Below are 26966 nucleotides of genomic sequence, written 5' to 3' on the forward strand. Positions count from 1 at the left end.
CCCTCTGCTGTTCATAGCAGCTGGTCATAGGAAAGATCCCATCAGATACTTGAGCAGGTCATTTACTGCCCACCTCACAAATGCCCACATCCCTACCCACATCTTGCTGGCTATCCTCATGGCCCCTCCCAGCTGCACTGGAAGCTCTGGTTATAAGTACTGTTCTCCAGATACAAATCGGATAAGAAACTGACTTTTTTCTCAGGTATTACATGAATTGGAACAGCTGAAGGTCAGTTTCAGGCCTAAGGTCTATTTTTACAACTAGAAAGAGTTGGTTGTTCTTACACACACACACACACACACACACACACACACACACACACACATTTGTATGTGTGTAATGCATACATGTGTGTTAGTAATTGATTTTATAACATTATAGGAGTTTAAAGAGAGCATGTGTGTATATGTGTGTGTTTACATAAAAATTACTGTAGGGTTAATTTAAGATTATGGGATCTGAACTCAGAGAAACTCCACTAGCTGGATTAGGTTGGGCAATTGACTTAAACTCTCTAAGTATCAGTTTCCTTATCTGTAAAAAGGAGATAATAGTAGCTACTGCCCAGGGTATCATGAAGATTAAATGAATTAGAACATATTAAGCATTTAGTACAATATCTAATTCAGAGTAAGCCCATGAAAAACGTTAGCTGCTCTTATCACTGTTTTCATGGGGTTAGGATTTCTTGAAAATGTCATGCCTTTTCATTTTCTTTGTCCTTTTGTGCTGGCTTTGTTTTCACCTAGTATTTTTTTCATCTTCTTTGAAGTTTTCTTAAATTTTAAAATAGCAAAAAAAAAAAAAAAAAAAAAAGTAGTAGATTTATAGCAATAGGAAAAAATAAAATACAAAAATATTTTACCTTTGGAACAAAAATTTGCATATGTCAATCACAGTTCAAAATGGTATCTTACCTATTACTGGATTTATATAAGTACTAGAGGCCCGGTGCATGGATTCATGCACTGGTGGGGTCCCTCAGCCTGGCCTGCAGGGATCGGGCCGAAACCAGCTCTCTGATATCCCCCAAGGGGTCCCAGATTGCGAGAGCCAACAGGCCCAGTTTCGGCCCAATCCCCGCAAGCCAGGCCGAGGGACCCACCGGTGCATGAATCCATGCACCAGGCCTCTAATATGCATATAAGATCTTTGGTTAATCTCTTCCCACTCTCTCCCCTCCTCCCTTCCCTCTGAGATTCATCATTCTGTTCCATGTTTCCATGCCTGTGTGTGGAGCATCTGCCCCCTGGTGGTCAGTGTGTATCATAGCTACCGGTCAAATGGTCAAACGGTTGCTTAGGCTTTTGTATATATATATATATAGACTAGAGGCCCGGTGCACAAAATTCATGCACTGGGGGTGGGTGTCCCTCAGCCTAGCCTGCACCCTCCTCCAATCTGGGACCCCTCAGGGGACTGCTGGCTCCTAACTGCTCACGTGCCTGCCTGCCTGATTGCCCCTAACCGCCTCTGACTGCCAGCCTGATCGCCCCTTAACTGCTCCCCTGCCGGCCTGATTGATGCCTGCCTGCTCCTCTGCTGGCTCGATCGCCCCCAACTGCCCTCCCCTGCCAGCCCAGTCGCCCCCAACTGCCCTCCCCTGCCAGCGTGGTCGCCCCCTACTGCCCTCCCCTGCTGACCCGGTCGCCCCCAACTGCCCTCTCCTGCTGACTCAGTCACCCCCAACTGCCCTCCCCTGCCGGCCCGGTCACCCCCAACTGCCCACCCCTGCCAACCCAGTTGCCTCCAATTGCCCTCCCCTGCCAGCCCGGTCACCCCCAACTGCCCTCCCCTGCTGGCCTGTTCACCCCCAGCTGCTCTCTCCTGCCGGCCATCTTGTGGTGGCCATCTTGTGATGACATGGGGGCGGACATCTTGTGGCAGCCATCTTGTGACAACGTGGGGGCAGCCATCTTGTGATGACGCAAGGGTGCGAGGGCCACGTAGGCTTTTATTAGTATAGGTTATAATCCTAAATTATGAGTGCTTTCTTCTATTCTAATACAGACTTAGAAAGAATATTACTTGATTAGAAGTTATTAGTAATTAATTTTATAAAGTTATGATGTTTTAAACATTAGAGCCTATTTGTCCAATAAAGACATATATCTCTTATTTACTAAGATTTACATTTTAAAATTTTTTAATATGTCCTATAGTATCTTATTTTTACATGTATCCTTTGGTTCAATATGATGGTAATTCCATAACCCATGTTTATGAACACAATAGAAAATTTAACTTTTCTTATATTCTGTATTTTTTGCAAGAAATTTTGTTTTTTTAATTAAAGTATAATTGACATAGAGCATCATATTAGTTTCAGTTGTACAATACAGTGAAAAAAGAAAGTTAGTTTTAATAATAAAATAATATATTTCATTATCAGATGCATGCATCTAGGTGTGTCATCATTGTAAACCTGACAGCTATGAATGCAGATGGATAAGATGTATTTTTGTGTTAAGAATAATTTTGTCTTAAATTTAATTTCCAAGTTACACATTCCTTTGTTTTATAGCCTCTGCTTTTCAAAGTATCTGTGGAAATTGTTTTTTTCAATTATTTGTTGGTGTCTTGTCCCAAGACCCCCAAGGTTTGGCCTGTGCTTTCTGAGTTAAGACGTGCTCCCAATCTTCCAGTTAGGTCAACCACAAACATTAAGATATGATAGGAGGTCAGTGGAAGAAATTCATATCAAAACAACTACTCACCATGTCATTATGACAGCCTGCTGTAACAAATGTGCTTCTGTTTTAAGTTATGACAATTGCTAAAAGTAATTTAATCTGACAGAGGCAGGGTGTTGAAAGGCTCCTGGAGATGTCATAAAAGCGACCTTTCTGCCCATATGCTGCCAAAAGCCATTTTTAACAAGGAGCTAAGGAAACAGTGCAACTTCTTTTGTACTTTGTTAATTAGTTATTGATTTGAAACAATGCACTTCCAAATACTGTTAGAGGAGTTAGATGCCAGCAATGTCACCAGGTGACAGTCTAGCCTGGATAATATTTATAGTCTATAAGAATTTGTCGAAGCCTTTTGTTCTGTGATTCTAAATTGAGATTCCCTAGTTTACTCAAATGACTACAGTTTTTACTTTATCATTCATCTTTTCAGTTTAAAATTTTATGTGTTAATAATCTGATAGTCATACTTTATTACATGATGTCGCTCCAATTTGTAGAATTGTCACTTGTGGATTTAGTCTCAAAAAATTACATATTCTCCAGAGAAAGTGTATGTGGTTTGATTAGTGATGCCAGAGAGAACAAGGAAATATTACTTAGTCTCCAAAGAGGAAGCAAGCTAAAAAGTTTAGAATTTCTTGATTGGGCATACTAATTGATCTCTTTTTTTTTCCAATTTGGTAATTTAGTTTCAATGATTTCATCATGTTGCAAATAGAAGTTAAATGACTGTCCTTCAATTCTTATGGAAAACTATTCAGACTGTTTTAAATTACATTTCTTCTAAAGCATTTATGTGCAAGTTAAACTGAAAGCTGTTGTACAAATCAATTTGCAAGGCACTATGGAGAATAGAAGATCGGAGGGAGAGTTAGGGTAACTCACGAGTTAAAAGTAGGAATTCACAATTCAAACTTCCTGTGCTCTAATCTGGCATTGCACTTATTCGCTGTTTGAACTTAAACAAAGTACTGAACCTCTCTCTGCCTTATCAATGCAGTGGGAACCATAATAGTACCTCCCTCATAGTGTTATTCTGAGGATCGCATGAGTTAATACATGTTAAGTGCTTTATCAGGAGCAGCTAAGTAGTAACCCCTTGATAGATGCTAGCACTGTTATTACTGTAATAATAACAAAAATCATCCCTGCCCTTATTTTTATATTAAGAATTTTATATTTTAGTGTATGCAGCATTTTCAATATGTAAAAATAAGTATGACTGTTTTTCTTATTTTTTTCTTATATTTTGCTTATAAATAAATTACAATTTGTTTGCTATACATAGGAAATATTAACAATATCATGGTAAATTTGTTCTCTGCATTTGGGTTTGTGATGCAATAAAGAAAATACTTGCCTTTGTTTTAAAATCAGAACTGCTGATAAAATACAACCATTTTCAGTTTAATTGTTTTGATGGTGAGAAATTTAGGTTTGCAGTATGCAAAATGTATTTCTTAGGATAGAAACATTCTAAAATAGATACTTTACACTAATTGGGACAAGTTAAAAGGTGTTTGGTATTTCAAGTTAAACTATTTCAATAAATTTACTTCTACACAGATAGACAAAACTTCATGAAAAAGGCATATTGTGCTAAGCCCTGTTTTTTTAGTAATTTCTTAACATCTCAATCAATAAGGAAACGCATATCAAAGTACATATATTTACAACTATTAATTAACAACAATTTGAAGCGACTGTAATACCTGTTGTTGGCCAGATGTAAAGAAAAGGTTGCTCTCACACAGCATGATAGGAATGTAAGACAGCAGTGTATTAACATAAAATTAAAAATACATAAGCCTTTCAACCCAACGGTCCTATTCCTGGGAATCTGTCTTATTGAAGTAAAATCATTTCTAATTCAAATCTATAATAGCAATAGTTTAAAAATACCAGTTGAAAGCCAAAACTTAATGTCTAGATTTAAAATCATAAGATGAAATAGACCTCTAATAAAGGAATTCTAGAAGTGCTACCTTGTCTTCATTTTTCACAAATTTAGAATATCCACATTTGTTGGAATGAATTAGGTCTTATTACAATACATAGAGATACTATTATAATACATTTAAACTATTATAAGTTTATTAGTATATTTTAAGGTGTTTTCAGACGTTGGTTTATGACAAAGTAAATTATAACAAGTATATAAATAACTCAGTTACATCTTTGTGGTATATCCTGACAGAAACTAAACATCTATTATGTGCTGTTTGCTGGGCTTCTTATTTTTCCTCAGCTCAACCTCCCTATAGGATAGCAACTCAGATTCTCATTGTTCTCAATGTTTTTGCTCTATTTTAAAAATATATATAGTTTTAGAGTCTCTCAGGTTAACTTTCCATGTATAAGTGAGGAACATGAATATCCAATAGCTCATTCAGTGACACTGTCTAGATATGGACTTAAGTCTTCTAGTGTGTGTGTGTGTGTGTGTGTGTGTGTGTGTGTGTGTGTGTGTGTGTGAGTGTGTGTGAGAGAGAGAGAGAGAGAGAGAGAGAGAGAGAGAGAGAGAATATTGTCTCTGACAATTGTAAGTAAATAATCTTTCCATCTGGTTACCATGTGTCTTACAAAGCAGGGATATCAAATCATAAACATTTACACTTGATTTACTGATATCTAACAATAATTGTCCTGCTACACAAAATTCTAAGCTCCTCAAAGCCCCCAGGAAATATCTGCTTCCCTGAAGGTTGCCTCCCTTCCTCCTCTGTAAATTTTTATAAAATATGCTATGTAGGCCTAACCGGTTTGGCTCAGTGGATAGAGCGTTGGCCTGTGGACTGAAGGGTCCCAGGTTCGATTCCGGTCAGGGGCATGTGCCTAACTCTCTATCCCTCTCCCTTCCTCTCTGTAAAAAACCAATAAAATATATAAAAAATAAAAATAAAATAAAATATGCTATGTAATGCCTCACTTTTGTAGATAGAACATACTAAAAATAATTTACACTTTTCTTGATGACCCAGTGTCAACATATGTTCAGATGAACAGGCAAAGAATTATTTAAAAACTTACTGAAGAAAATTGCTAGTATATAGCAGAGCCAGTATTCAAATCTAGGTAGTCAGGTTTCATCTCTGTAATCCTAATTACTTTATACTGCCTTGTTAAAACATATTTAATATCCTTCCTTCTGTGTAAGCATAACCAATGTTTCCTGCCCTTTGTAGCAATGAACCAAATGGCTAAGAGTGTTGCTTATGTAAAATTCAGGAGTGGGGAACATCTGGCCTGCGGGCTGTATAAGGCCCTCGCGATTATTTGGTCTGGCCCTGCCAAGGCATTAGGAGTGAGTTAATTAAATGTTTGACCAAATATAGCAGACTGATTTTTAAGTTGATGGTTCTATATGGCGCTTGAATGATGTTATAAGTATCCAAATGGCCCTTGGGAGAAAAAAGTTTCCCTACTCCTGAAATACTATGGTCCAGGTTCACATGAAAAATAGATCTTCTTTGTGAAATGAAGCAGTTTGTTCTCTGAACGTTCCATGTTATTCTGTTCAGTTTTTAGTAATGGTTGTGGTTTTACTGTAGCTCCAACCCTCACCCCCACAAGACTGAAGCACTCATTTCCACATCTCCTCTAAGTGTTGATGGCTGACAGCACTTGTTGTCACAGGTCCCCCAAATCCCTCTCTCCTGGCATTGATTTCAAGGGAAGAGAACCACCAGGTCCACAATTGTTCTTCCTTCTTGGAGGGTAACAGTTTCCAATGAATGTTTAGTGTCTGTTCTCCTTGCCCCAATTTGGGAGAACACTATAGGAGCTGAGACTTTTGTGTAGGCAGGACAATTATTGTTAGATATTATGGGAATAATAGTACCTACTTCATAGGATTGTTGTCAAGATTAAATGAATTAATATTTATAAATTATTTAGATCTGTGCCTGCCTCAGTACATACTATAGAAGCATTATCATGTTTGCATTGTAGATTATACTGTCTGCCTTCCATTCCAGGTTACACCCAGTTTGTGAGAATTATGGTCCAATAACAAAACATTTGGCATCATTTCTATAAATAATGGGCCATAATTATTTGCTTATCCATTTTTTACTGACTTCTTGATAGTTAAGTGTTGTTTAAACGTTATATTCAAACAGATAAAAAGATAACGTTTTATGTCAGCCCACTATCACAGCCATTTGTTAACAATATTTTAACATATATGATTTAAAAGAATAGGTAGTATAGCATAAAAGTTCAGATGCTAAAACAAGGCAGATTGGCTTGCAATCTGGCAAGTAGTATGACTTCTGCAAATGAATCTCTGTAAATTGGGACATTCGGCATATCTATGTCATGAAGTCATGGTAAGATTTGAGAAAGCATGTAGCTAGTTCAGGTGGTCAGTGTCCTAGTCAAGGTACAGTGGTGATAGCTTAGTCTGAAATAGTAAGAGTGGAAATTGAGAGAAGTTTATAGATTTCAGAAATATTTGGGAGGGTAAGTTGGATAAATATAAGAAATAGAGGAAGATGTCAGTGAGTGCTTCTAGATTTTTGTCTTGAACAACTAAATGGGTGGAGGTACCACTTAATAATGATGAGGAAGACTGAAGGAAGAACAGATAGTGGGGAGTTGAAAAGTAATGCAGAGTTTACTTTTGGATATGTTAAGCATGAAATAACTGAAATTCAAATATGTTTGATATGGTTCTGAATACTGATCCTATGTCAGTTATATTCATTATGAATGGGTTCTGTTCATAATAATTTATAATTTATTAATATAGCCATATTGACAAGTAATGTAGCCTTGAATCTATCATCAAGATGATGGCTGTCAATAATATTTTGATACCTAAAAGATAGGGAAAATTTATAGTTTTAAGATATCTCTAGTTTATAGATTCTTTTATCTATTTTCATTATGTTTAAGTTGAATGTTATGATATTGCCATCTTAAGATAAAAAATGTCTAATATGGGTAATTTCATATGGTTCAATTTAATACTTAGAGACCAAATAATGGCTCTTTATTTTTGAAGATGTTTTCATTATATGTATGCTATACCATCAGATTTTGTGCATTCATATATACTCCTGATCCTTTCATCATCATTACACACAAATGCACACACTTTGTAAAAGATAGCACATTTCAAATATGCCAAAATGAAAATTTTAAACCAAATTATTTTACTGGATTAAAATTACATTACAACTCATGTAACATTATAAAATATATTTTAACCACAAGTGTTCTTATGAATATTTTTTTCTATACTAATATCTGTGTTGTTATGTACAAAGGAGTTTTAAATGGCAGAATAATCTAAAAGCTTAAAGCTGAAGCATAAATTCCCTTGTGTGTCTTTGTGAATTAGGGCCATATGGTATTTGTGTTTCATTTCTTCGGGAAGGGTACCCTACTGGCCAGTTCCTAAAAATATAAATTTTATTTCGTCTTATACCTACGGGTGCATGATGGTAACTTACATTTTTGCATCCTCATAAATTCATCTTTCTTGGATATCTGCCTTCCATTTGGATTTTATCGAGCTATATTTTGCTTAATGAAAAGTCTTAGCTTTTTAAATGAAACAACTTTTATTTGTAAATGTTATCATAAAAGGTAAATATTTATGTTAGTGTTTCTTCAGATGATATTTTCAGTGGTTGAACTGGGATTGGATGAGGTGGGGTGGGGTGTGTATGTGAGACATATGTGACACAATTGAAATTAGTGACATAGGTATGTGTTAAAGTAAAAAACAGTGGATTTTTCTTATTCATAAAGATGTTTTCTTAGTAGATAATGCTTACCAGTGTAACTACAGAACGAATTACGTGAAGTAAAATAAAATAATCTTGAAGTTTAATTTTTAAAATTGGTCATTTTTACAACCATTACATTTTTATTTTACCTTGCCTAAAATCAGTTATAAGTTTAAAGCATGTATTATAGGAACACACTTATTTTAGAACTTTGTAGCAACAGGTAAGCCAAAGGAAAATCTGTCAGATTTGGCATTGGTTCAGAAAATATGTGAACCTGTCACTGTAAGCAGTCTCAAAGGGCGAAATGCTTTACAGGAGCTAATTAACCTTAGAAAATAATTACGCAAATATGCAAATGTTGTTTAGATAATTCCATGTGTTATCAGCTCAGGTAGTCCATCATAAATGCAGACCTTGCAATGCCTAGGTAGTAGAATCTGGCATAGTTGATAAGGCTTTGGTTACTGCATCAATTCTATTTGGCATTTAACGATTAATGATGGCAAGAGTACATCAGGAAATTCAACCTGTACTCTAAATACAGCTGAATTCCACAGTTTAAATATCCTATGCATTCTGCCACCAGCAAAGTCTAATTAATGGATTTATGTATTTACTTTTCATGCACTTTGTGCATTTGCATATTCTAAAATCATCTAGCTTGAAGTTACTCAATACAAAATGAACTCTAATGTGAAATTCATGGAGAACCTGTAGAATAGATTTAGTATGTTTGCATTTCTGTAATTGAGGCATATTAGAAAGTCTTTCATGTTGAAATCTGTTTAGTCTTAAAATACACTGCTGGTAATATACACCTGCTGGATTATGGTTTATATAATAAATAATGATGTGGACACAATGTGGGCTATGGGTTGGAATGACACAAATTTACCTTGGAATAGCATCACCTCATTTATAAAACTGTGATTTTAGTAATGTAGTATGTCAGAAATATATATTAAATACCACTCCAGGTATATTAATTCCTATGCTACCGTTATTGTGCTTAACTGTTGTCAGAGGCAGTAAATATTTGGCAGAATGTGTTACATCTTAAAAATGTGGGGATCTGGCTCTCTTAAACACTGTGAATAGTAAAAAGCCATCATTTTGTGAAAGCCTGGGGAAATAGTCACATAATGGAAGCCAGGTTTTTTATAACTAAGGTTTATGTTCTTTATCATCTTTTTAAAATTTTTTGAATAAAACTAATTAATTAAAAAAATGGAATTCACATAGCATCATTAACTTTCCTTTGATGATTCAGGATCACTACTGTTCTTGTCAGTCGCTGGGCTTTAACAGCAGTACCGCTCTTACATTGCTCAGTAACAGGTATCTCGGGCTATTGCTCACTCTGTGCTCTTCTAATTTTTTTTGGCTTTTCTGTTTATTCAGTTATTATCAAACTTTTAGCTAGCAATTCTTACTCGTATTAAACCTATTTGTAGCAACCCTTTTGGTATGCTGCTTGGAAATGTGCGGTGGGTTCAGACCAGATACTAGAATTTGGTACATGAAGGTGCAAAGATGCTGCTCAGATGCTGATTCTCCCTAAGAAGCCAACAGTAACCATTCAGTAGGATTTGATTTTTTTTTGTTTACTTGTTTTATTATAAAAAGCATGCAGTTTGTAGAATTTTGGAGAGTTGAGAAAAATGTAAAGAAGCTAAAATTAGAAAATATTCATAATCTCACAATCCATAGGCAGCTCAGCTGTTTTTAATATTTTTGACTTCTAGTCTTTTTCAAGCCTTTTCACTTAGTGAATTATACCATATATAAAATTAGATGAACTGTGTTTCTTCCTTTGTAAACTCATTGAATACCTATATAATATTTCCTTAGGCAGATAAACTATAATTTACTTAAATATTTATTTCTGCATTAATGGAATTTAAGCTTTATCCAGATTTTTGCTTTTAAAAGTGAGACAGTGATGAACATCTTTGAGCATCTATCATTGCCACATTCCAGATTACTAGAAGCTAGATTCCTAAATGGAGTTTAAATACTTCTTTGTCTTGGTTTTTGAAACTCACTTCGTATTTTGTCAGTAGTATCATTTCCAGTAGACCTGGCATCGTTAGTCATTTATTAAATGCCTGTAGAATGCCTTGTATTTATAGTTTGAATTCGAAAGAGTATCTAACTTCAAATCTGGTTTTAAAACCTTATATTCTAGAAGGAAGGAGAAGTGACTTGGCAGATTAAAGAAAAAGCAGGAAAGAGAAGAACTAATGAAATAGTACAGTAATAAATTTAACCTACCATAACTAATTGTAGAGCTGACAGGTAAATGTAAGCCAACAATATTTTGCAGTAGTTTTACACAGGCATGATAATAATACATGCAAATAAATGTGAATACTTTCTGTATATTTCTTGTAAGATGTGTGTCAAAGGTTGGCAAAATCCATTCTCCATCTGTCAGATGAGAATCTGACCTTCAATTAACTTTCTACCTCTGTCCCTGGCAACCTGATAAGATAGTGTCTTAAATTGGGTTTCCCAGGTAACAGATTTTGAAGTTGCATGCAGGAAGTTCATTGGGGAGTTTTCTGGGGATCCGCACTTGTAAGGGAGTGAGGGGAAAAAAGGAATTTCGAAGGAGGATCTGAACTGCCCTGCCATACAGTCACAACAAAGGCCTCATCCAAATCTATGCTGACCTCTGCATCTGGGATGGCTCTTTAGAGATGTCTTGCCTTGAGGCAAGAGATAGGGCCCTTATAGATCCACATCATCACCAACAGTCACTGGATATAAGTTGTCTCAGAAGTGGGACTGTTAATTTAGGCAATTGAACTTTCTTTGGGTGAGAACAGTTCCTAGTCAGTGCCTCAGTTAAAGCTAATAAGGGCCAATACTCCCATAGCTCAGGAAATGAGTGCCATATAACTAAAAGGAGTTCTGGGAAGCATACCGCACCATCCACTGTGAGTGAGTGGTTGGTAGGCAACATTGTTTAGAAGGAGATATAGGCTATACATACTATAGCTTTGATCTTCCCTGGGGGTAGTAATTCTTATAATTGAGCATGTTCCACATAGGCAGGAACCCGGGAAGCCATGCCTATGGAGTTGTTGCAAGAGATATTGGCTTCTGTGGGGTGTAAGACTTTTAAGTCAGGATAACTCATGCATCTGCCCAAGGTGAGTCTGGTTCCCTCATTGCTGAGCTAGCACCCCATGGCCAAAGGGCATAAATCCTGGAAGTCCATGTGGGCTGCTACGGGAACTGCTACAAGGCTCTCACCAAAGGTGTTGCCCTAAAGGCAACCTGTCATTTCAACCCTGTATTTTGTAGGGTCAGTGGCTGTCAAGTGTGACCCAAATTATTTACTTGCACTTATAGATGACCCCGTAAGTGGATATTGTAGACATTTTTTCAATCGGTTCTCACTTTTTAGAAAATGTGCTTTTAAAACCTAAAACTAATGAATAATGTAATGATCTTAGAGTGGTGCTGAAAATATTTAAGTACTTAGGGCACATGAATACTTAAGGTTTATTTTTGCTACTGCTGACAGGCCATTATTAAACAGATGTTGTCTCCCTAGAGTATAGAAAAGAATCAGCTTTAATACTAATCTCTGAAAACAGTAGTTTTTATATGTGAACAGTGGTAAGAACTGTTTGTTCTTAGCTCTCCTTTAGTCATAGATGGGTCATTTGGGCCTGGTTGGCAGTTTCCCTCATATCCTGTGAGTCACAAAGTGTTGCTACTTCTTCTGTTGCAATGACTCATTCCATCCCTTCCTTTCCATTCACTCTGCTGCCACCCCGAGTAGCATTTATAGTCTTTATCACTTTATATATGTGGATTATGGAACATGCTGCCTTGGAAGTGCTCTCTGCCTTTAGGTTTTGTCTTATCTGAGTTGCATTACCTGTGAGAACCCAGTCTGCATTCCATGATATAGTTTTGTCTAGCAGGAAATAGTGAGAAGAAAGGCTAGAAAGACAGGATTAAAGGGAAAGACTAGAAGAAATAGACTACTTAGGACCCGAACTGAGGTGGGAATGGAAAGGAAGGGACAGGTAGGTTCTCAAAGAAGAATTGGTGATTGTGAGAAGAAAGCAGGGAGAACCTCACTGCGGTCAGATCATATGGATTTATAATGTGTCCATTCAAGTTGGTGTCAGGAGTAGAGAATGTAATACTTCTCACATACTACTGCCCCTTATATCTTTATTTAACACCTTCATGAAATTGCAAACACATTAAAGAGCAGGATCATGGTTTGCTTCTTCTTGTCCTTACACACTCACTTCCAGCACAGGGTATCATGGGAACAGAGTAATCTAATCCTCTGTATGTCTTTATTCTGTCAATACATAAAAGAATATTTATTACCATCACAGGTTTTTAAAAGAATATTTATTACCATCACAGGTTTTTAAGAGTGTTAGTTCTGCCAGCCATAGCATGTAGAAACTATCTGTTTTGTTTTTACATTTCTTTCTCTTTTTTGGGGGGCGGGGGGGTGATGGTGATGGTATTGGAAATAGGGTTTTTGGCATTTTTTATTTTTCAATTATAGCTAACTCTCAGTATTATTTTGTATTGGTTTCAGGTGTACATCATATACTTAACAAATTGTCTCCACCCTCTTCGATATTTCCAGTACCCACCTGTCACCACACATAGTTATCACAATATTATTGACTTTATTCCCTATACATTTCTTTCATTGTGAGATAACACTATGAAGACCAGGTGTCTGGGTTTTGTCTGGATTGTCTGAATTTAGACCTGTTCTCCCAATACAATTTGTATTTCTGTATATGACTACAAGGTTGTAAGTAATCATCCTGAAGATAAATATTTTTTCATTATTCATTTATTACCCTAAGATTTAATGAACAAGACACAGTTCTTGGTCTCAAGAATTTGCTAATCTAGCAAGCAATTAGCAATAGAAATCATTCAGTGCAATAATGGGAGCATGCACAAGATGTTATTGTGGGACATTACCTATCCTTGGGGAGACTTTTGATAGAAAGTGATGTCTCATTTGAGTTCTGAAGATAAGTAGGAGTTAGTAGGTGAAGAGGGTGAGTGAAGTGAGGGCATGGCACAGGCATCACTTTGGAAACAAAGGAAATAGTCCAGAGGCAAGAAAAGTATGGTGTAGATAGGTTACAGCAAGTTGTTTCCTGCAGTTGGAACACAGCCATTGTTCTCTGTTGTCTCTTATGGTGGGAAATGGGTCTTTTGGATCATTGTGTTTTGCAGAACAATAGTAAAAGACATAGTTCAAGGTAGAAGCCAGATCATGAAAGGCCTTAATGTCATGTATACTGAGTTCGAATTTGATTCTGAGGGCAATGAGGAAATTTTGAAGGGCTCTAAACAGGAAGTGAGTAATGTGGCAACATGATCATATTGTATTTTTGAAAAGTTGTCCTCACTACAGAACTAGACAGAGGATCATTTAAATGGCCAATTCTAGAAGCAGGGAAACTGGGCTGGAGACCACTGCCAACATCAACGTGTGAAATGACAGGGCTTGAATTAAGCCAGGGGAAATGAGAATGGCAGGAACTGAATGGATTAAGAGACAACTGGGGACAGAATCAACAGCATTGTAATGATTGATTATATGTGGAGTTTGAGGGAGAGAGAAATAAAATACGATTCTCAGAATTCAGCTGAAGGTGGGGAGCAAAAACAGTGACATAGATTCACAGAGGATGTTCTTAGCATAGTGTTGAATTGGTTGAGTGAATTATCTTTGGGACATCCAGAAGGAAATGACTTGGTCTGCAGCTCTGGAGAGAAATTTAGGGCAGAGATAGATATTAGGGAACAACAGCTTTTAGGTGGCAAGTGAAACCATTCATATGGACCTTCTTAGGGAATTAACCTTTTGGTGTTAAAGCTTCCAGGAAATATTTGAACAAAATATTTTCATGATGTTTAGTTTTTAGCAGTTTGTTTTCTAATCAGTATTATTTAGCTCTTCAGATGTTTTTTTTCTTTTTCACATTATCCAGGTTTTACCACAATATGTGTCAATTATAGAAATAAACACAAGAAAATGAAGTTATTATAAAACTTGTAGAATTAAAGCAACATGCATACATGTTTTAAGGTTTAACAATTTAGGAAAATGTGAAAGGCTTTGGATTTATATGTTTAGATTTTTCCCAGTTCTAGAAAAATAATTGTATGGAAAATCTCTTTTTTAATGTATATTTTAAATGATATAAATAGAAAATATTTGTCGCTGATTTCTGCTTATTTTCAGCTTACAGAGACACTTAAAAATTTATAGTTCAAATAATTTAATATAAATATTTTCAGGTACACATATAGAATTATACCTGAATTTTTTAGTGTTACAGTTTTATCATAAGACCACTATAATATTCTGCTATGCAATGAACATCCTTAGATATATTTTAATATCTCAGACATACCTAGAATGCACTATTCCCTCAACAATGTGCTTATTTTAATATTTTGTTTCAAAAGCTTATAGTAGTGGTTAAGTTTAGTAATATTTAATAATAGTATAACACTAATTTATTCTCTAATTTGAATTTTCAAAGTAGTCCTTTTGTGTTATTATTTTGAATAAGCCATAACCATCTTATTTCTTATGCTATATAAGCAAGCACATAATTTAATTTTTGATGACTTTGATAGTAATAAGATACAGTATTTCATATATGATCTTTGTTTTTTAATAGGAAAATGGTTCTCCTGAAGAACATGCGATCTATGTGTGGGACCATTTCATAGCCCAGTCGGCAGCTGAGAATGTATTTTTTGTTGCTCACAGCTATGGAGGACTTGCTTTTGTTGAGCTGGTAAGTGCACGTTTAACTCTAGTTTTAATCCCCAAACTTCCTATAGGTTTATCCCTTCCATTCCCTTTTTGTTGGCATAATTACTTTAAATCACTTTATCATGGATGAAAATACTGTCTTTTGAGTAAATAATTTTATTCTGTTTAAAAAGACTATTCTTATTTATTTTATTTTGGCAGAACTTTAAAATACTAATCAGAAAGCTTTTTGCCTGTTCCTTATCTAATTATAACTTTTTAATTTCTACATTATAGCCCCAGTTTCTATACATTTTATGATATCTATGTTTCCTATCTTATGTGTATATCATATATACCTGTAAAGTGTTAAAATTTTCAAGAGACCCTATGAATATTTGGGAATATTTTTAATTTTTAAATAATCCTTTATTGTTGAAAGTATTGTACATTCCCCTTATTTCTCCCATTGACCCCCTCTAGCCCCTTCCCTGCCCCCCCCCCACCTCCACTTCAGGCCTTCAGCACCCTATTGTCTGTGTCCATTGGTTGATATTTTGATAACCTTTACCTGATTTATCTCTACAAATTAGCACTTGGTCAGAATCTACATAATTAAAATTATTATTCTGTTTCTAAGTGGAACTTATTACTTAGCTGCAAAAATATTTGCATTTCAAAATAATCTGATTGTTAAGAGTTAAGATTATATGTACATGATAGAAAAAAATGATTAAGATTTCTGAATTTTGTCTGTATTATCTGCAATATTACAAGTATCAATGTGAATGATTAATGAGATATAATTATTATTAAAAATACACTGCTGAAGCATTTGTGCCTTTACGCCCATAACCACTTACGTCACAGGAAGGTACCAGTGCTACAATAAAGTGATTAATTTGATTAAAGTCCATTTGATAATTTTAAATCCAGTAGCCTCAAGTGGACATTGAACACAGGCACAGCATTGGTTGTCTTAATTTTTATGTTTCTAAACTTTGCTATGTATTTCTCTTTTCATGGAAATTAGATATATTTCCATGGCTTTTTTAACTTCCCCACACCTTACTGCTTACCACATGATTTAGATATAACTGGTAGTGACACCAGAGAATAATTTTGCTGATCTAAATTTTTCAAATGCTCATGCTCTCTTGAGATCAGGAAATGAATTAAATCGTTTATTTCTTCAGTTGATTTTACTTTTTAGAAATGACTTCAAGTACTTTTATCTCTGTTGGATTTATTCTAATATATAATGGAAATATTAAGATAGCTAACACACTGTTATGGTAACTTTTTAAAATGTGAATGTTTTCTTTTAAATAGTTCTTTTAACCCTACACACACACACACACACACACACACACACACACACACACACGTTTTCATATATGTAGCTTGTGTTTCTTTGCACACCATTAAATGACTTAAAACATGATATTTCATTGACAGAGTAATAAAATATGTCTGAAAGTCTGTAAGACTTCTTAATACATCAATTCTCTCTCTCTCTTTTTTTTTTTTTTTTTTTTTTACTTTAAGACAGTTTATAAAAATCTTCTATACATCATATTTGGAATTTAACTAAGTTTTGGACAGTTTTTAAAATAAACTTAAGATGCCAGAGTAACAGATGACCAGTGTGTCACTCGTGTTTTGCCTGTCCTTCTTGTCACACACTGGTGAATATTTCTCCACTTTTGTTCCACTTTAATATAAAGCACACAGATGTTTCAGAACAAGACTTGACTTCTGACCTTGAGGCTATTTAGGGTCAGGGTCCTCAGGGCCTGTGAAATTATCACAAGCTGAGCTAAAGTTTTTCTCCATCACAGGAAGTAACCAGTAAGTAAGAAGTTAAAAAGGAGCTTTGTCAGAGAGACAAGATGGTCTCAGTAGGGTCAGCTTCTGTAGTCTGCTGTCTCGGCAGGAGGTGCATGCATGGGAGGAGGAATATAATATAACCAGTGGCACATCACATATCTGTCAGGCAACACCAGGCCTGAGAAGTCTATTTAATGGAATATACCTTGTTTAGGTTTTTAAACATTAATGACGATTATCTCAACTTCATGTATTTGCTACTTTTTGTGAAATAACTTAGATGGGGGTATGTAATGGGGTTAGATGGTGACAACTAAAGAAAAAGTGGTTACTGGCCTAATGATATGGATTCCTCTAAAAAACATAATATTGTGCACTGATAAGTTTTACATAAATTTTGACAAAAGTTGATTAATATATAAAGCCATTATGTTTCCACTTAATTTCAAAAGGATTTTTAAAATTCAACGTTGATAAAGAAACAATAAAAAGATATTGAAATATTTTTCAGCCCTTTACTTTTGCTTAAAGCTAAATAATATTACCCATTTTCCCCAATATTCTTAGGGGAAAAGTCATGATGTTTAAAATGTTAAAATATTCACTCTCTCAGTACTTTTTAACATAAGTGTAATATCTAAAATTACATAGATTTAAAATGTTAATATTAACTTTATAAGGAAGTAAATTTTGAACACATTGAATTATAGTTTAGATCTCTGTCTTAATAATGTATTATACATATCAGATATTAAATCCTTTGGATTTCAATAAAGTTAGACTTTTTAAAAGTGTCATAAAGGTGTACTCCAGTTTAAAACAAACTCCACACACACACACACTCCTTATGGAATAGTCGTAAGTTGTAACTTCATGTTTGAGTGTATGAAGATTGTTTTTCTACCATTCTTATGTAAATTTACATTCTTTTTGTTTAGGTCATGAGTTTTAAGAAAATGTATTTTGAATGTAAATTGTGTAGATAGTACAGCTTCAATAATATATGCAATTATTTAGTGTGCTTACTGTTTGAAAAGCAGGTACCAGTTAGGACTTATTCTAAAATGTATCCTGAGGCTTACTAAATTTAAATTGTTTATAATTATAGTTTAAAATTAAATGTATTGCTAATATATATCTGAAAATAAATTTCTTCTAAATTTAGAGCACAAAAAATGTTTCAGATCTTTCATATTTTGCTAATTACTGTTTTTGAAAACTGGGAACATAATTTATTATTTTATTGTGCCTTAAAGTATTGAATTTCTCCTGAAGAATACATTATAGTTACAAGATTTATTTTCAAAACCAATGTTCATTTTATGGTAGTAAATCTTGGAATGTGATCAGGTCCAACCTCATAAAGACAGTGTACAGTTTACTATAATAATGAGAAAAGTGATGCTAAAAATATGCCTTTCACAGCTTTTATTTTTATCAGATGGTAACAGCTCAAGTTTCCAATTCTCTAAACTTTCTGCGATTCCAGTAAGAATGGGTGTTGATAAGATAGCTTTGGAAGCAATTCGAACATTCAGTCATTAGAGGCAAAAGGGAAGAGCTACTTATTTTATGAATTGATAATCAATTTTTAAAAGTAACATATCTGCCCAATGTTATCTTTTCTGTGTATTTAAAATAATGTCAATATAAAAAAATAATGCCAATATATAAAATAACTGTTATTAAACCATCATTTAGAAGACTTACATTTCTGTGTTAGAAATTGTTTGATAGAATTAGTTGTCAAAATCAGAATGCATTTACCAAATTCATTCAGAAATACATCTACAAATATTGCAGTTTACTTTTGTCTATGTTAGTTGTTTACGTTTTATCTCATTTGTTGGAAATTAACTGTCATTAAAAAACAATGCAGTTGTAAGCTTTTTCATCATCTCTTTTACCAGCCACTTTGATGAAGTGATTCCACTGCTTCCATTGTTGGTCATTTCAGAATCCTTTGCTCTTGTCTTCCTAGGTGATAGTTTGGCAAAATCAAGCAGCCTTAAAATTTTCTTTTAATTGGAAATTTGTTAGCTTTCCTAGTTAATGACCAGTTTTTAATCTCAGCTCACCTTCCCTTCCCTGTTTGCTGTGCTCAATAAATCAATTTGCATTCATATGTCTTTTCCTAGTCAGAGTGAGTGTTGATATTTTTATGAAACAATTGTAGTAAATATATTTCATTAGTTTATTGAATCATCTCAGCTGATAAAAAATTAGTGTTGTTATAATTACTTTTATTTCCTTTTCCATGTTACTAGTGGTATGTACATAACCACCATTAAAAACCTCACTTAGAAATGTGTGAAAACTTCCTTTTGAAAGTGCATCTCTACCCACTTTGATTTCGGTTTCTCCATGCTTGTCAGCACTTGATTGGCACCTTACTTGCATGTGAATTAAGGAGTGAAGGGAACTCTGTTTTCCTGCTATTGTTCCATGCTGGGCTCCCTAGCCTTCAGGCAGCCTAAGCTGACCTTCAGCAGTTGATAGAGGACTAGTTTTTGGACATAACTCTATGAGGACACTCAACCTCAGTCTACTCTGAAATGATCTTTTGAAATTGCCTAGGGCAAGATTTGGATTTAGACTGAGAGAATTAATTTTTACCTTTAATGACATCACCTAACTATAACCTTAAAGAGGCATTGTTTACATTTTGTCTACAAAGAACAACATAAATTGCATATTGGTAGGATATCCACTTAATGTGATCAGTGGGAATAGCTAAAAGTTGGGCTGTTGGCAATCAAGAATTAAGGAGAAGGGGGATAAACCAAAGAAAAATTGAGCCACAGTAATAGTATAGTAATTCAGGCCAAAATGCTTCTTAAAAACCTACTTTAAAATGTAGGTATTTTACTAAAAATAAGTTGCCATTTAGAATATAACTTGAATTTCTAAGTTGGCTGCCTAGGTGATATGAATAGGGATGATTACAACTTGTATGGCATGCTATCTTAATTCTCTAATTTTATATGAAAAGAATTTAGTTTTGCTAACTATTCTGTATGGTCCTTAGAGAGAGGAACCAGAGGTTATATTATTATTTTCCTCCTCTATTCAATTTTATCCCTGCCTTGCATATAGCATAGATACCATCTCCTGGTTGATTATTGATAACACTAAATTTAGGAGTTAGTTTCAGGAGTCCAAGTAAGAGCCAATGAAAAATTTTACCAACATAGAAGTAGTGGGAGTGGTAAGGAAGAAGCACACATTAGAGATGTTAAGGGGTCAGATTCTCATTGGTTAGTGACAATGGATCTGGAAAGCTGAATGAGAACAAAGAGGGGATAGTATATCCTTCCCTATACACACAGATAGCAGCATAGCAAAGTGGGTATGAAGAGAATCCAAGCACAACAAATAGTGAACAGTGATTATGCAGATATATAGATATTTGGGGGAAATGTTTGCACACACAGAATATTTAATAATTGTGGTTAATATAATAAACTAGAGGCCTGATGCACGAAATTTGTGCAAAAGTAGGCCTTCCTTCCCCCGGCTGCTGGCACCAGCTTCCCTCTGGCACCCAGGACCCGGGCTTCCCTAGAATCCATGGCTTCATCCGGAAGGTTGTCCTTCAGGATGTCCGGTCTAATTAGCATATTATGCTTCTATTATTATTGATGAGATATCAATTCAGAGTATTCAAAGAGAAAGAGTTACATATACAGATGTGTTTTGTTAAGCTCCACAGTTATCTAAGTACTGAGGCTTGATTTTTTTAAACTTTTATTTAAATAATTTTTAATATGTATCAGGAGGCCCCACTCTTTAGAAGGATAACTCAATTTGTTAAAGTTTATGTTAACTCCTCCCTTTTGTTCTATAGCTAACCAACCAACACCTCTTGCCAGATTTTCTTCTCTGAAATCTGCACTTTCTGTGGCTTTAAGACCCTCTGAATAATCTGATTTATCTCTTTTTTACTGTATTTTTCCAAACAAAAACTTCCAGTTCTAGTTTAATTTTCTTACTGCCATTTTTCCATCTCACTGCTCCTCTATCCCTGATCTCAAGCCCAGTGTAGTATAAAAACAAGAAATTTGGAAGAAAATGACCTGGTTTGAATTCCATTTCTGATACCTACAAATTATGATAAATTAGGTCAGATCCCTTATTTGTATCTTCTTCTGTAAGTACCCATAGCAGAGTTTTAGGATTAAATTAGAAAATTCTTGGTTACTAGGAGTTAAGTCAGTGTTAGTTGAATGTGAGTCTAAATGCCAACTGGTTATACTCATTCTCATTCTTTGCTAATGCCATTTCCCTTTCCTAAGTGAAAGAATTTCTCTCCATACTAGATTTTTCATGAAGTATTCCCAACTAACTCCCCCTTTTTCTGTAGTATTTATGTTTCACAATTTAAAACTTTAGTATATACTAATTCACTTTTCTTAAAAGTTATCTTTTATCTCTAAATATTATCTTACCCAAATCACCCAGAAACAACTTGAGGATAAAGAGTCTAATATTGCTCTTATTTTCTCCCCCACCTCAAGATTGAGAACAATATATATTACAGCAACACAAACCATCTTAGATATCTATGCAGTCAGTTGACCAATATACAGAGTAAGCATTAACAATAACTCTTTTACTAGTTGAACTTAACTAATTTTCCCTACCCTCCATTTGAATATTGATGAATTCTTTCACATTAGACAGTATTACCCTTTTTGTTCCTGGTGTTAGTCTTATATAGTCAGTCTCCTCTCTGCTGGTGTCCCCAACTGTAAGGCTGACTGAGAAGCTTGCTTCCCTATGACTTCTCAGTTAAAGAGGAAAAATATTAAAATGAGTTATAACTGCATCCTCATAATGTTATATGGCAATGTGAAGAGTAAGTCTAGGAAACTTTCCACTTCATTTCCAATCATGAGTTTCACATTACTTTATATTTAATAATTAGCTTACTCTTATTTGTTTTCACTTTTTAACTTTTAAAAATAACTTTTGAGATACAATTTACATATATTTATGGAGATATAATAGAAATTTATCAAGATATAATCACATACAATAAAATTTATCTTTAAAAGTATACATTTCAATGGTTTTTGGTATATTTACAGAATTATGCAACTAACACCACTACATAATTTTAGAATATTTTCATCACCCCAAAAGAAACTCCATATTAAAATTCTTTGTCCATTTTTTGTGTTGTCATTTTACTGTGGAGTTGTAAGACTTCTTTATATATTGGATATAAGTCCCTTATCAGATACTTTATTTGCAAGTATCTTCTCCCATTCTGTGAGTTATCTTTTCACTTTTTTAATGATGTTCTTTGAAGTACAGAATATTTTTTTTATTTTGATGAAGTCCAGTTTATATAGTTTTGTTTTTGTCACTTGAGTTAATTTTTGTACATTGTATGAAGTAGGGATTCAACCTAATTCTTTTAAATGTAGATATTCATTTGTCTCAACACCATTTGTTGAAAAGACTATTCTTTCCTCTTCCATTTGATCTTAGTACCTCTGACTATAAATATAAGGGTTTGCTTCTGTACTCTCAATTCTATTTCATTGATACACATAATTGTCCTTCTACCAGTACCACACCAGCTTGATTACCATAGTTTTGCAGAAAGTTTTAAAATCAGAAAGTGTGGATGCTCCAACTTTTTCTTCTTATTAAAAACTAGGGGCCCAGTGCACAAATTCGTGCACCTTGAAAGGAACTGTGGGCTGAGAGGCTGCGGCGGGCACAGGGGCAGGTCTTGGCCCATCCTCCGCACCCTCTCCTGGCCCCTCCTGCCACAGCCCCTGGTCCCCTGTCTGCTGGCAGCCCCACTCCCGCTGCCGCCGCTACCACACGCTGACGGCGTCGGCCCTGCTTGCACAGCACCAGCAGCAAGTGCAAGCGGGGCTGGCGCTGTCAGCAGGTGCGAGTGGCAGCTGCTGCCCTGATGCCTCTCAGGAGCAGGGGTAGGTGGAGAAGCCCTCAGGGGTGATCAGGGCTGGCAGCAGATGCGTGAGGTGGCTGTCGGCCCCGATCTCCCCTCAGGAGCAAGGGGAGATGGAGAAACCCTGAGGCATGATTGGAGCCAGTAGCCGCCGCTCACACCCGTTGACGGCACTGAGCGGTTGGGGCCAGTGCCGGGTGCCGGCAGTGGGTGTGAGCAGCAGCTATAGCACCGTTAGCGGGTGCAAGCACCCAGCGGGACCGCAGTGCACAGGAGCAAAGAATTTTCAGTAACCACCAGATGCTCACCCTGATGACGGCAGCCGACGCCTGCCATGTTTTACACATGCCCCCTGGTGGTCAGCACATGTCATAGCAACCGGTTATTCTGGTTCTGCTGTTCGGTCTATTTGCATAATAGCCTTTTATTTTATAGGATTTTTGCCTGTTCTAGGTACATTTCCATATGAATTTTAGGATCAATTTGTTTCTGCAAAAAGAAGAAGCTGCTATTTTGATTGGAATTAAATCTGTATATCAATTTGGGGGGTATTGAAATCTTAATAATATTGTCTTTTAATTCATGAACACGGGCTTTCTTTCCATTTATTTATATTTTTTTAACGTTTTATTATAATTGTACAAATTTAAACTTACTTTGTTAAATTTATTTCTAAGTTGTTTTTTTATTCTATTCTAAATGAAATTGTTCTTTTAATTTTAGTTTCAGATTGTTCATTGCTAGTGTATAGAAATGAGACTGACTTTTGTATATTGGTCTTGTATTCTTCAACATTACTGAATTCGTTTATTAGTTCTAGTAGTTTTTTGGGGAATTCCTTAGGGTTTCCAAGATTACATAATCTGTGACTAAAGATAATTTTACTTTTTCCTTTCCAATATGATAGCCTCTTTTTTTTTGTAACTGTAAAAAAACATTTATTGGGTAAATTACAGAGGTAGAAAAAGTAATTTCTACAAGAAATGGGCTTAAGAAACAAGTTATGGAGGTAAAGGAAGTGCCCTTGGAATTTAGGAGTGAGGAAGCTAAAAGTAATGTGCTTGGGAGGAGGAGAGGGATGGAGAAGGAAAAGGCTCTGTGAGGAAGCCCACCCTGATTGCCTCTGTCCACTGCAGTAATGAATAGAAAGAGCTAGAGTGGACATCCTTTTATTCCTGATCTTAAGGGAAAAACATTCATTTTTCACCATTATGTATGATCTCCATCCTTGATAGATAATTTCCACCATGAACCTAATGTGTTCCTTACTGTTTATATCCCTCAGTCACATTAAGATCAGGTTGTTCAGAGGCTGAAATGGGGGGGAAAATATCACTAATCTTTTGCAAGAATCTTTTGTAGAGTAAAAGATCCATATTAGTCCATTGGAATTGCCTTTGCAAGAAGCTTTTTTAATATCCCTATAGATGGGTTGCATCCAGGTCTTACTGCCCTGCATCTGTGCAGCTGAGAGATTGGGCACTCTATCTCTTGATTCAACAAAGACTGCCAGGAAATCACTGGTAAAATTAGCATAATAGCATCTGAAGGAGTACCTAGGGAAATTGACACATTAATTTGTTAGATATAAATCTCTATATAAGAAATACTTCTTTTCCATTGGTTTTATAAAAGATCTTAATGAGAGATTTTGTATGTTACTGTAGATATGAGAATATGATTGACTATTGTAAGCTTTTTTTAAAAAGGGACTGTAGAAAAACACATTTCAATTAATGACAGGGTCGTTTCTTTCTGTTCTTATAACCTTATGATGATCACTCAATATAAGCATTCCCCCAAATAAGATTCCCAACCACAGTGACACCTCCGATTTGACACCACAATTAAAAAGAGCTCTTTGGTGGGGGGGAGGGGATTGAAATCAAAACTATTCAACTTCTATCTTAGTGGTTAGACCTCAATGTTTATTAAATAATTTAATCAAATTAACACAAGAGTGCCAGGTAGACTCAGACTCAAAGCATTTAGATTCATGTTAGGGTAAAGCATGAGAAACAAGGATGGAAGACATATCTGGGCAAACATCTTATTACTAGAGTTCAGGGTTGGTTCAGGAAGAGATAACTTAGCTGGAGAGCCTGGCTTTGGGGGAGTAGAGGTGAGTCATCACTAAGTAGGTATCTATAGAACACTAGAGGCCGGGTGCACGAAATTCGTGCACGGGCGTGTGTGTCCCTCAGCCCAGCCTGCACCCTCTCCAATCTGGGACCCCCCCCCCCCTCCAGTGCATGAATTTTCATGCACCGGGCCTCTAGTATACACACACACACACACACACACACACACACACACACACACTAGAGGCCCAGTGCACAAGATCCATGCAGTGGGGCTGGTGTTCCCCCAGCCTGGCCTGCACCCTCTCGCAGTCCAAGACCACTCAGGGGATGTTCACCTGCCGGGGGGATCGGGCCTAAGCCAGTAGTCAGACATCCCTCTCTCAGTCTGGGGCTCTCGAAGTCCAGGGCCCCTCACTCCTTACCACCCGCCTGCAGCGGAAATGGGAGAGGCTCCTGCCACTGCCGCGGCACTTGCCAGCTGTGAGCCTGGCTTCTGGCTCAGTTGAGCAGTACTCCCCCTGTGACAGCTCAACTGTGTTGATCGTCTGCTCCCTGGTGGTCAGTGCACATCAGAGCTACCGTCCAGTCATCTGGTCGTCCAGACACTTAGGCTTTTATATATATAGACTAGAGGCCCGGTGCACGAAATTTGTGCATGGGAGGGGGGGTGTTCGTCAGCCCAGCCTGCACCCTCTTCAATCTGGGACCCCTCAAACGGGCAGTCGGACATCCCTCTCAAAATCCAGGACTGTTGGCTCCCAACTGCTCGCCTGCCTGCCTTCCTGATTGCCCCTAACCGCTTCTGCCTGCCAGCCTGATCACCCCCTAACCACTCCCCTGCCAGCCTGATTGATGCCTAACTGCTCCCCTGCCAGCCTGTTTTCCCCTAACTGCCCTCCCATGCAGGCCTGGTCACCCCTAATTACCCTCCCCTGCAGGCCTTGTCCCCCACAACTGCTCTCCCTTGCAGGCCTGGGTTCCCCCCAAATGCCCTCCCCTGCAGGCCTGGTCACCCCTAACTGCCCTGCCCTGAAGGCCTGGTTCCCCCCCCAAACTGCTCTCCCCTGCAGGCCTGGGTCCCTCCCTACTGCCTTTCCCTGCAGGCCTGGTTGCCCCCAACTTCCCTCCTCTGCCAGCTTGGTCACCCCTAACTGCCCTCCCCTGCAGGCTTGATCGCCCCCAACTGCCCTCCCTTGCAGGCCTGGTCCCTCCCAACTGCCCTCCCCTGCTGGCCATCTTGTGGTGGCCATCTTTTGTCCACATGGGGGCAGCCATCTTGTATGTTGGAGTGATGGTCAATCTGCATATTACTCTTTTATTAGATAGGATAGAGGCCTGGTACACGGGTGGGGGCCAGCTGGTTTGCCCTGAAGGGTGTCCTGGATCAGGGTGGGGGTTACCTTGGGGTGTGGGGCAGCCTGGATGAGGGGCCTGTGGTGGTTTGCAGGCCGGCCATGCCCCTGGCGACCCAAACGGAGGCCCTGGTATCTGGGGTTTATGTATCTTCTACAATTGAAACTTTGTAGCCTTAAGCAGAGGCCTGGGCCGGCCAGGATGTGCGGAAAGCTTGGCTTCCTCCATCACCGGGGGCAACCCTAGCCTCCTGCTCTTTCCAGCTCCGTGGATGCCGCCATTTCTGTTTGGGTTTCTGTATCTTCTATCATGAAACTTTGTAGCCTTGAGTGGAGGCCTTGGTCAGCAAGGACAGGCAGAAAGCTTGGCTTCCTCCATTGCTGGGGAAACCCAAGCCTCCCTCCTGCTCTCTGTGGCCGTAGCCATCTTGGTTGGGTTATTTGCATATTCGCTCCTGATTGGCTTGTGGGCGTGGCTTGTGGGTATAGGAGAGTGATGGTTAATTTGCATATTACTCTTTTATTAGATAGGATGGTCAGCTCAGGTTGAAT

At 36.9% G+C, this 26966-nt stretch overlaps 1 protein-coding gene across 8 annotated transcripts in view; it reads left to right on the plus strand.

Moving 5' to 3' along the window:
* ARB2A (ARB2 cotranscriptional regulator A) overlaps positions 1 to 26966 on the plus strand; it is a 415332-nt gene that overhangs the window by 210274 nt on the left and 178092 nt on the right. For all 8 annotated transcript variants that reach the window (XM_080678361.1, XM_080678355.1, XM_080678357.1 and 5 more), the window contains one exon: positions 15143 to 15262. In XM_080678361.1, the coding sequence (XP_080534487.1) occupies positions 15143 to 15262 (120 nt within the window). The remainder of the gene's footprint in view (positions 1 to 15142; positions 15263 to 26966) is intronic.

The sequence above is a fragment of the Plecotus auritus genome, assembly GCF_963455305.1.
Source record: "Plecotus auritus genome assembly, chromosome: 7".
NCBI classification, from domain to species: Eukaryota; Metazoa; Chordata; class Mammalia; order Chiroptera; family Vespertilionidae; genus Plecotus; species Plecotus auritus.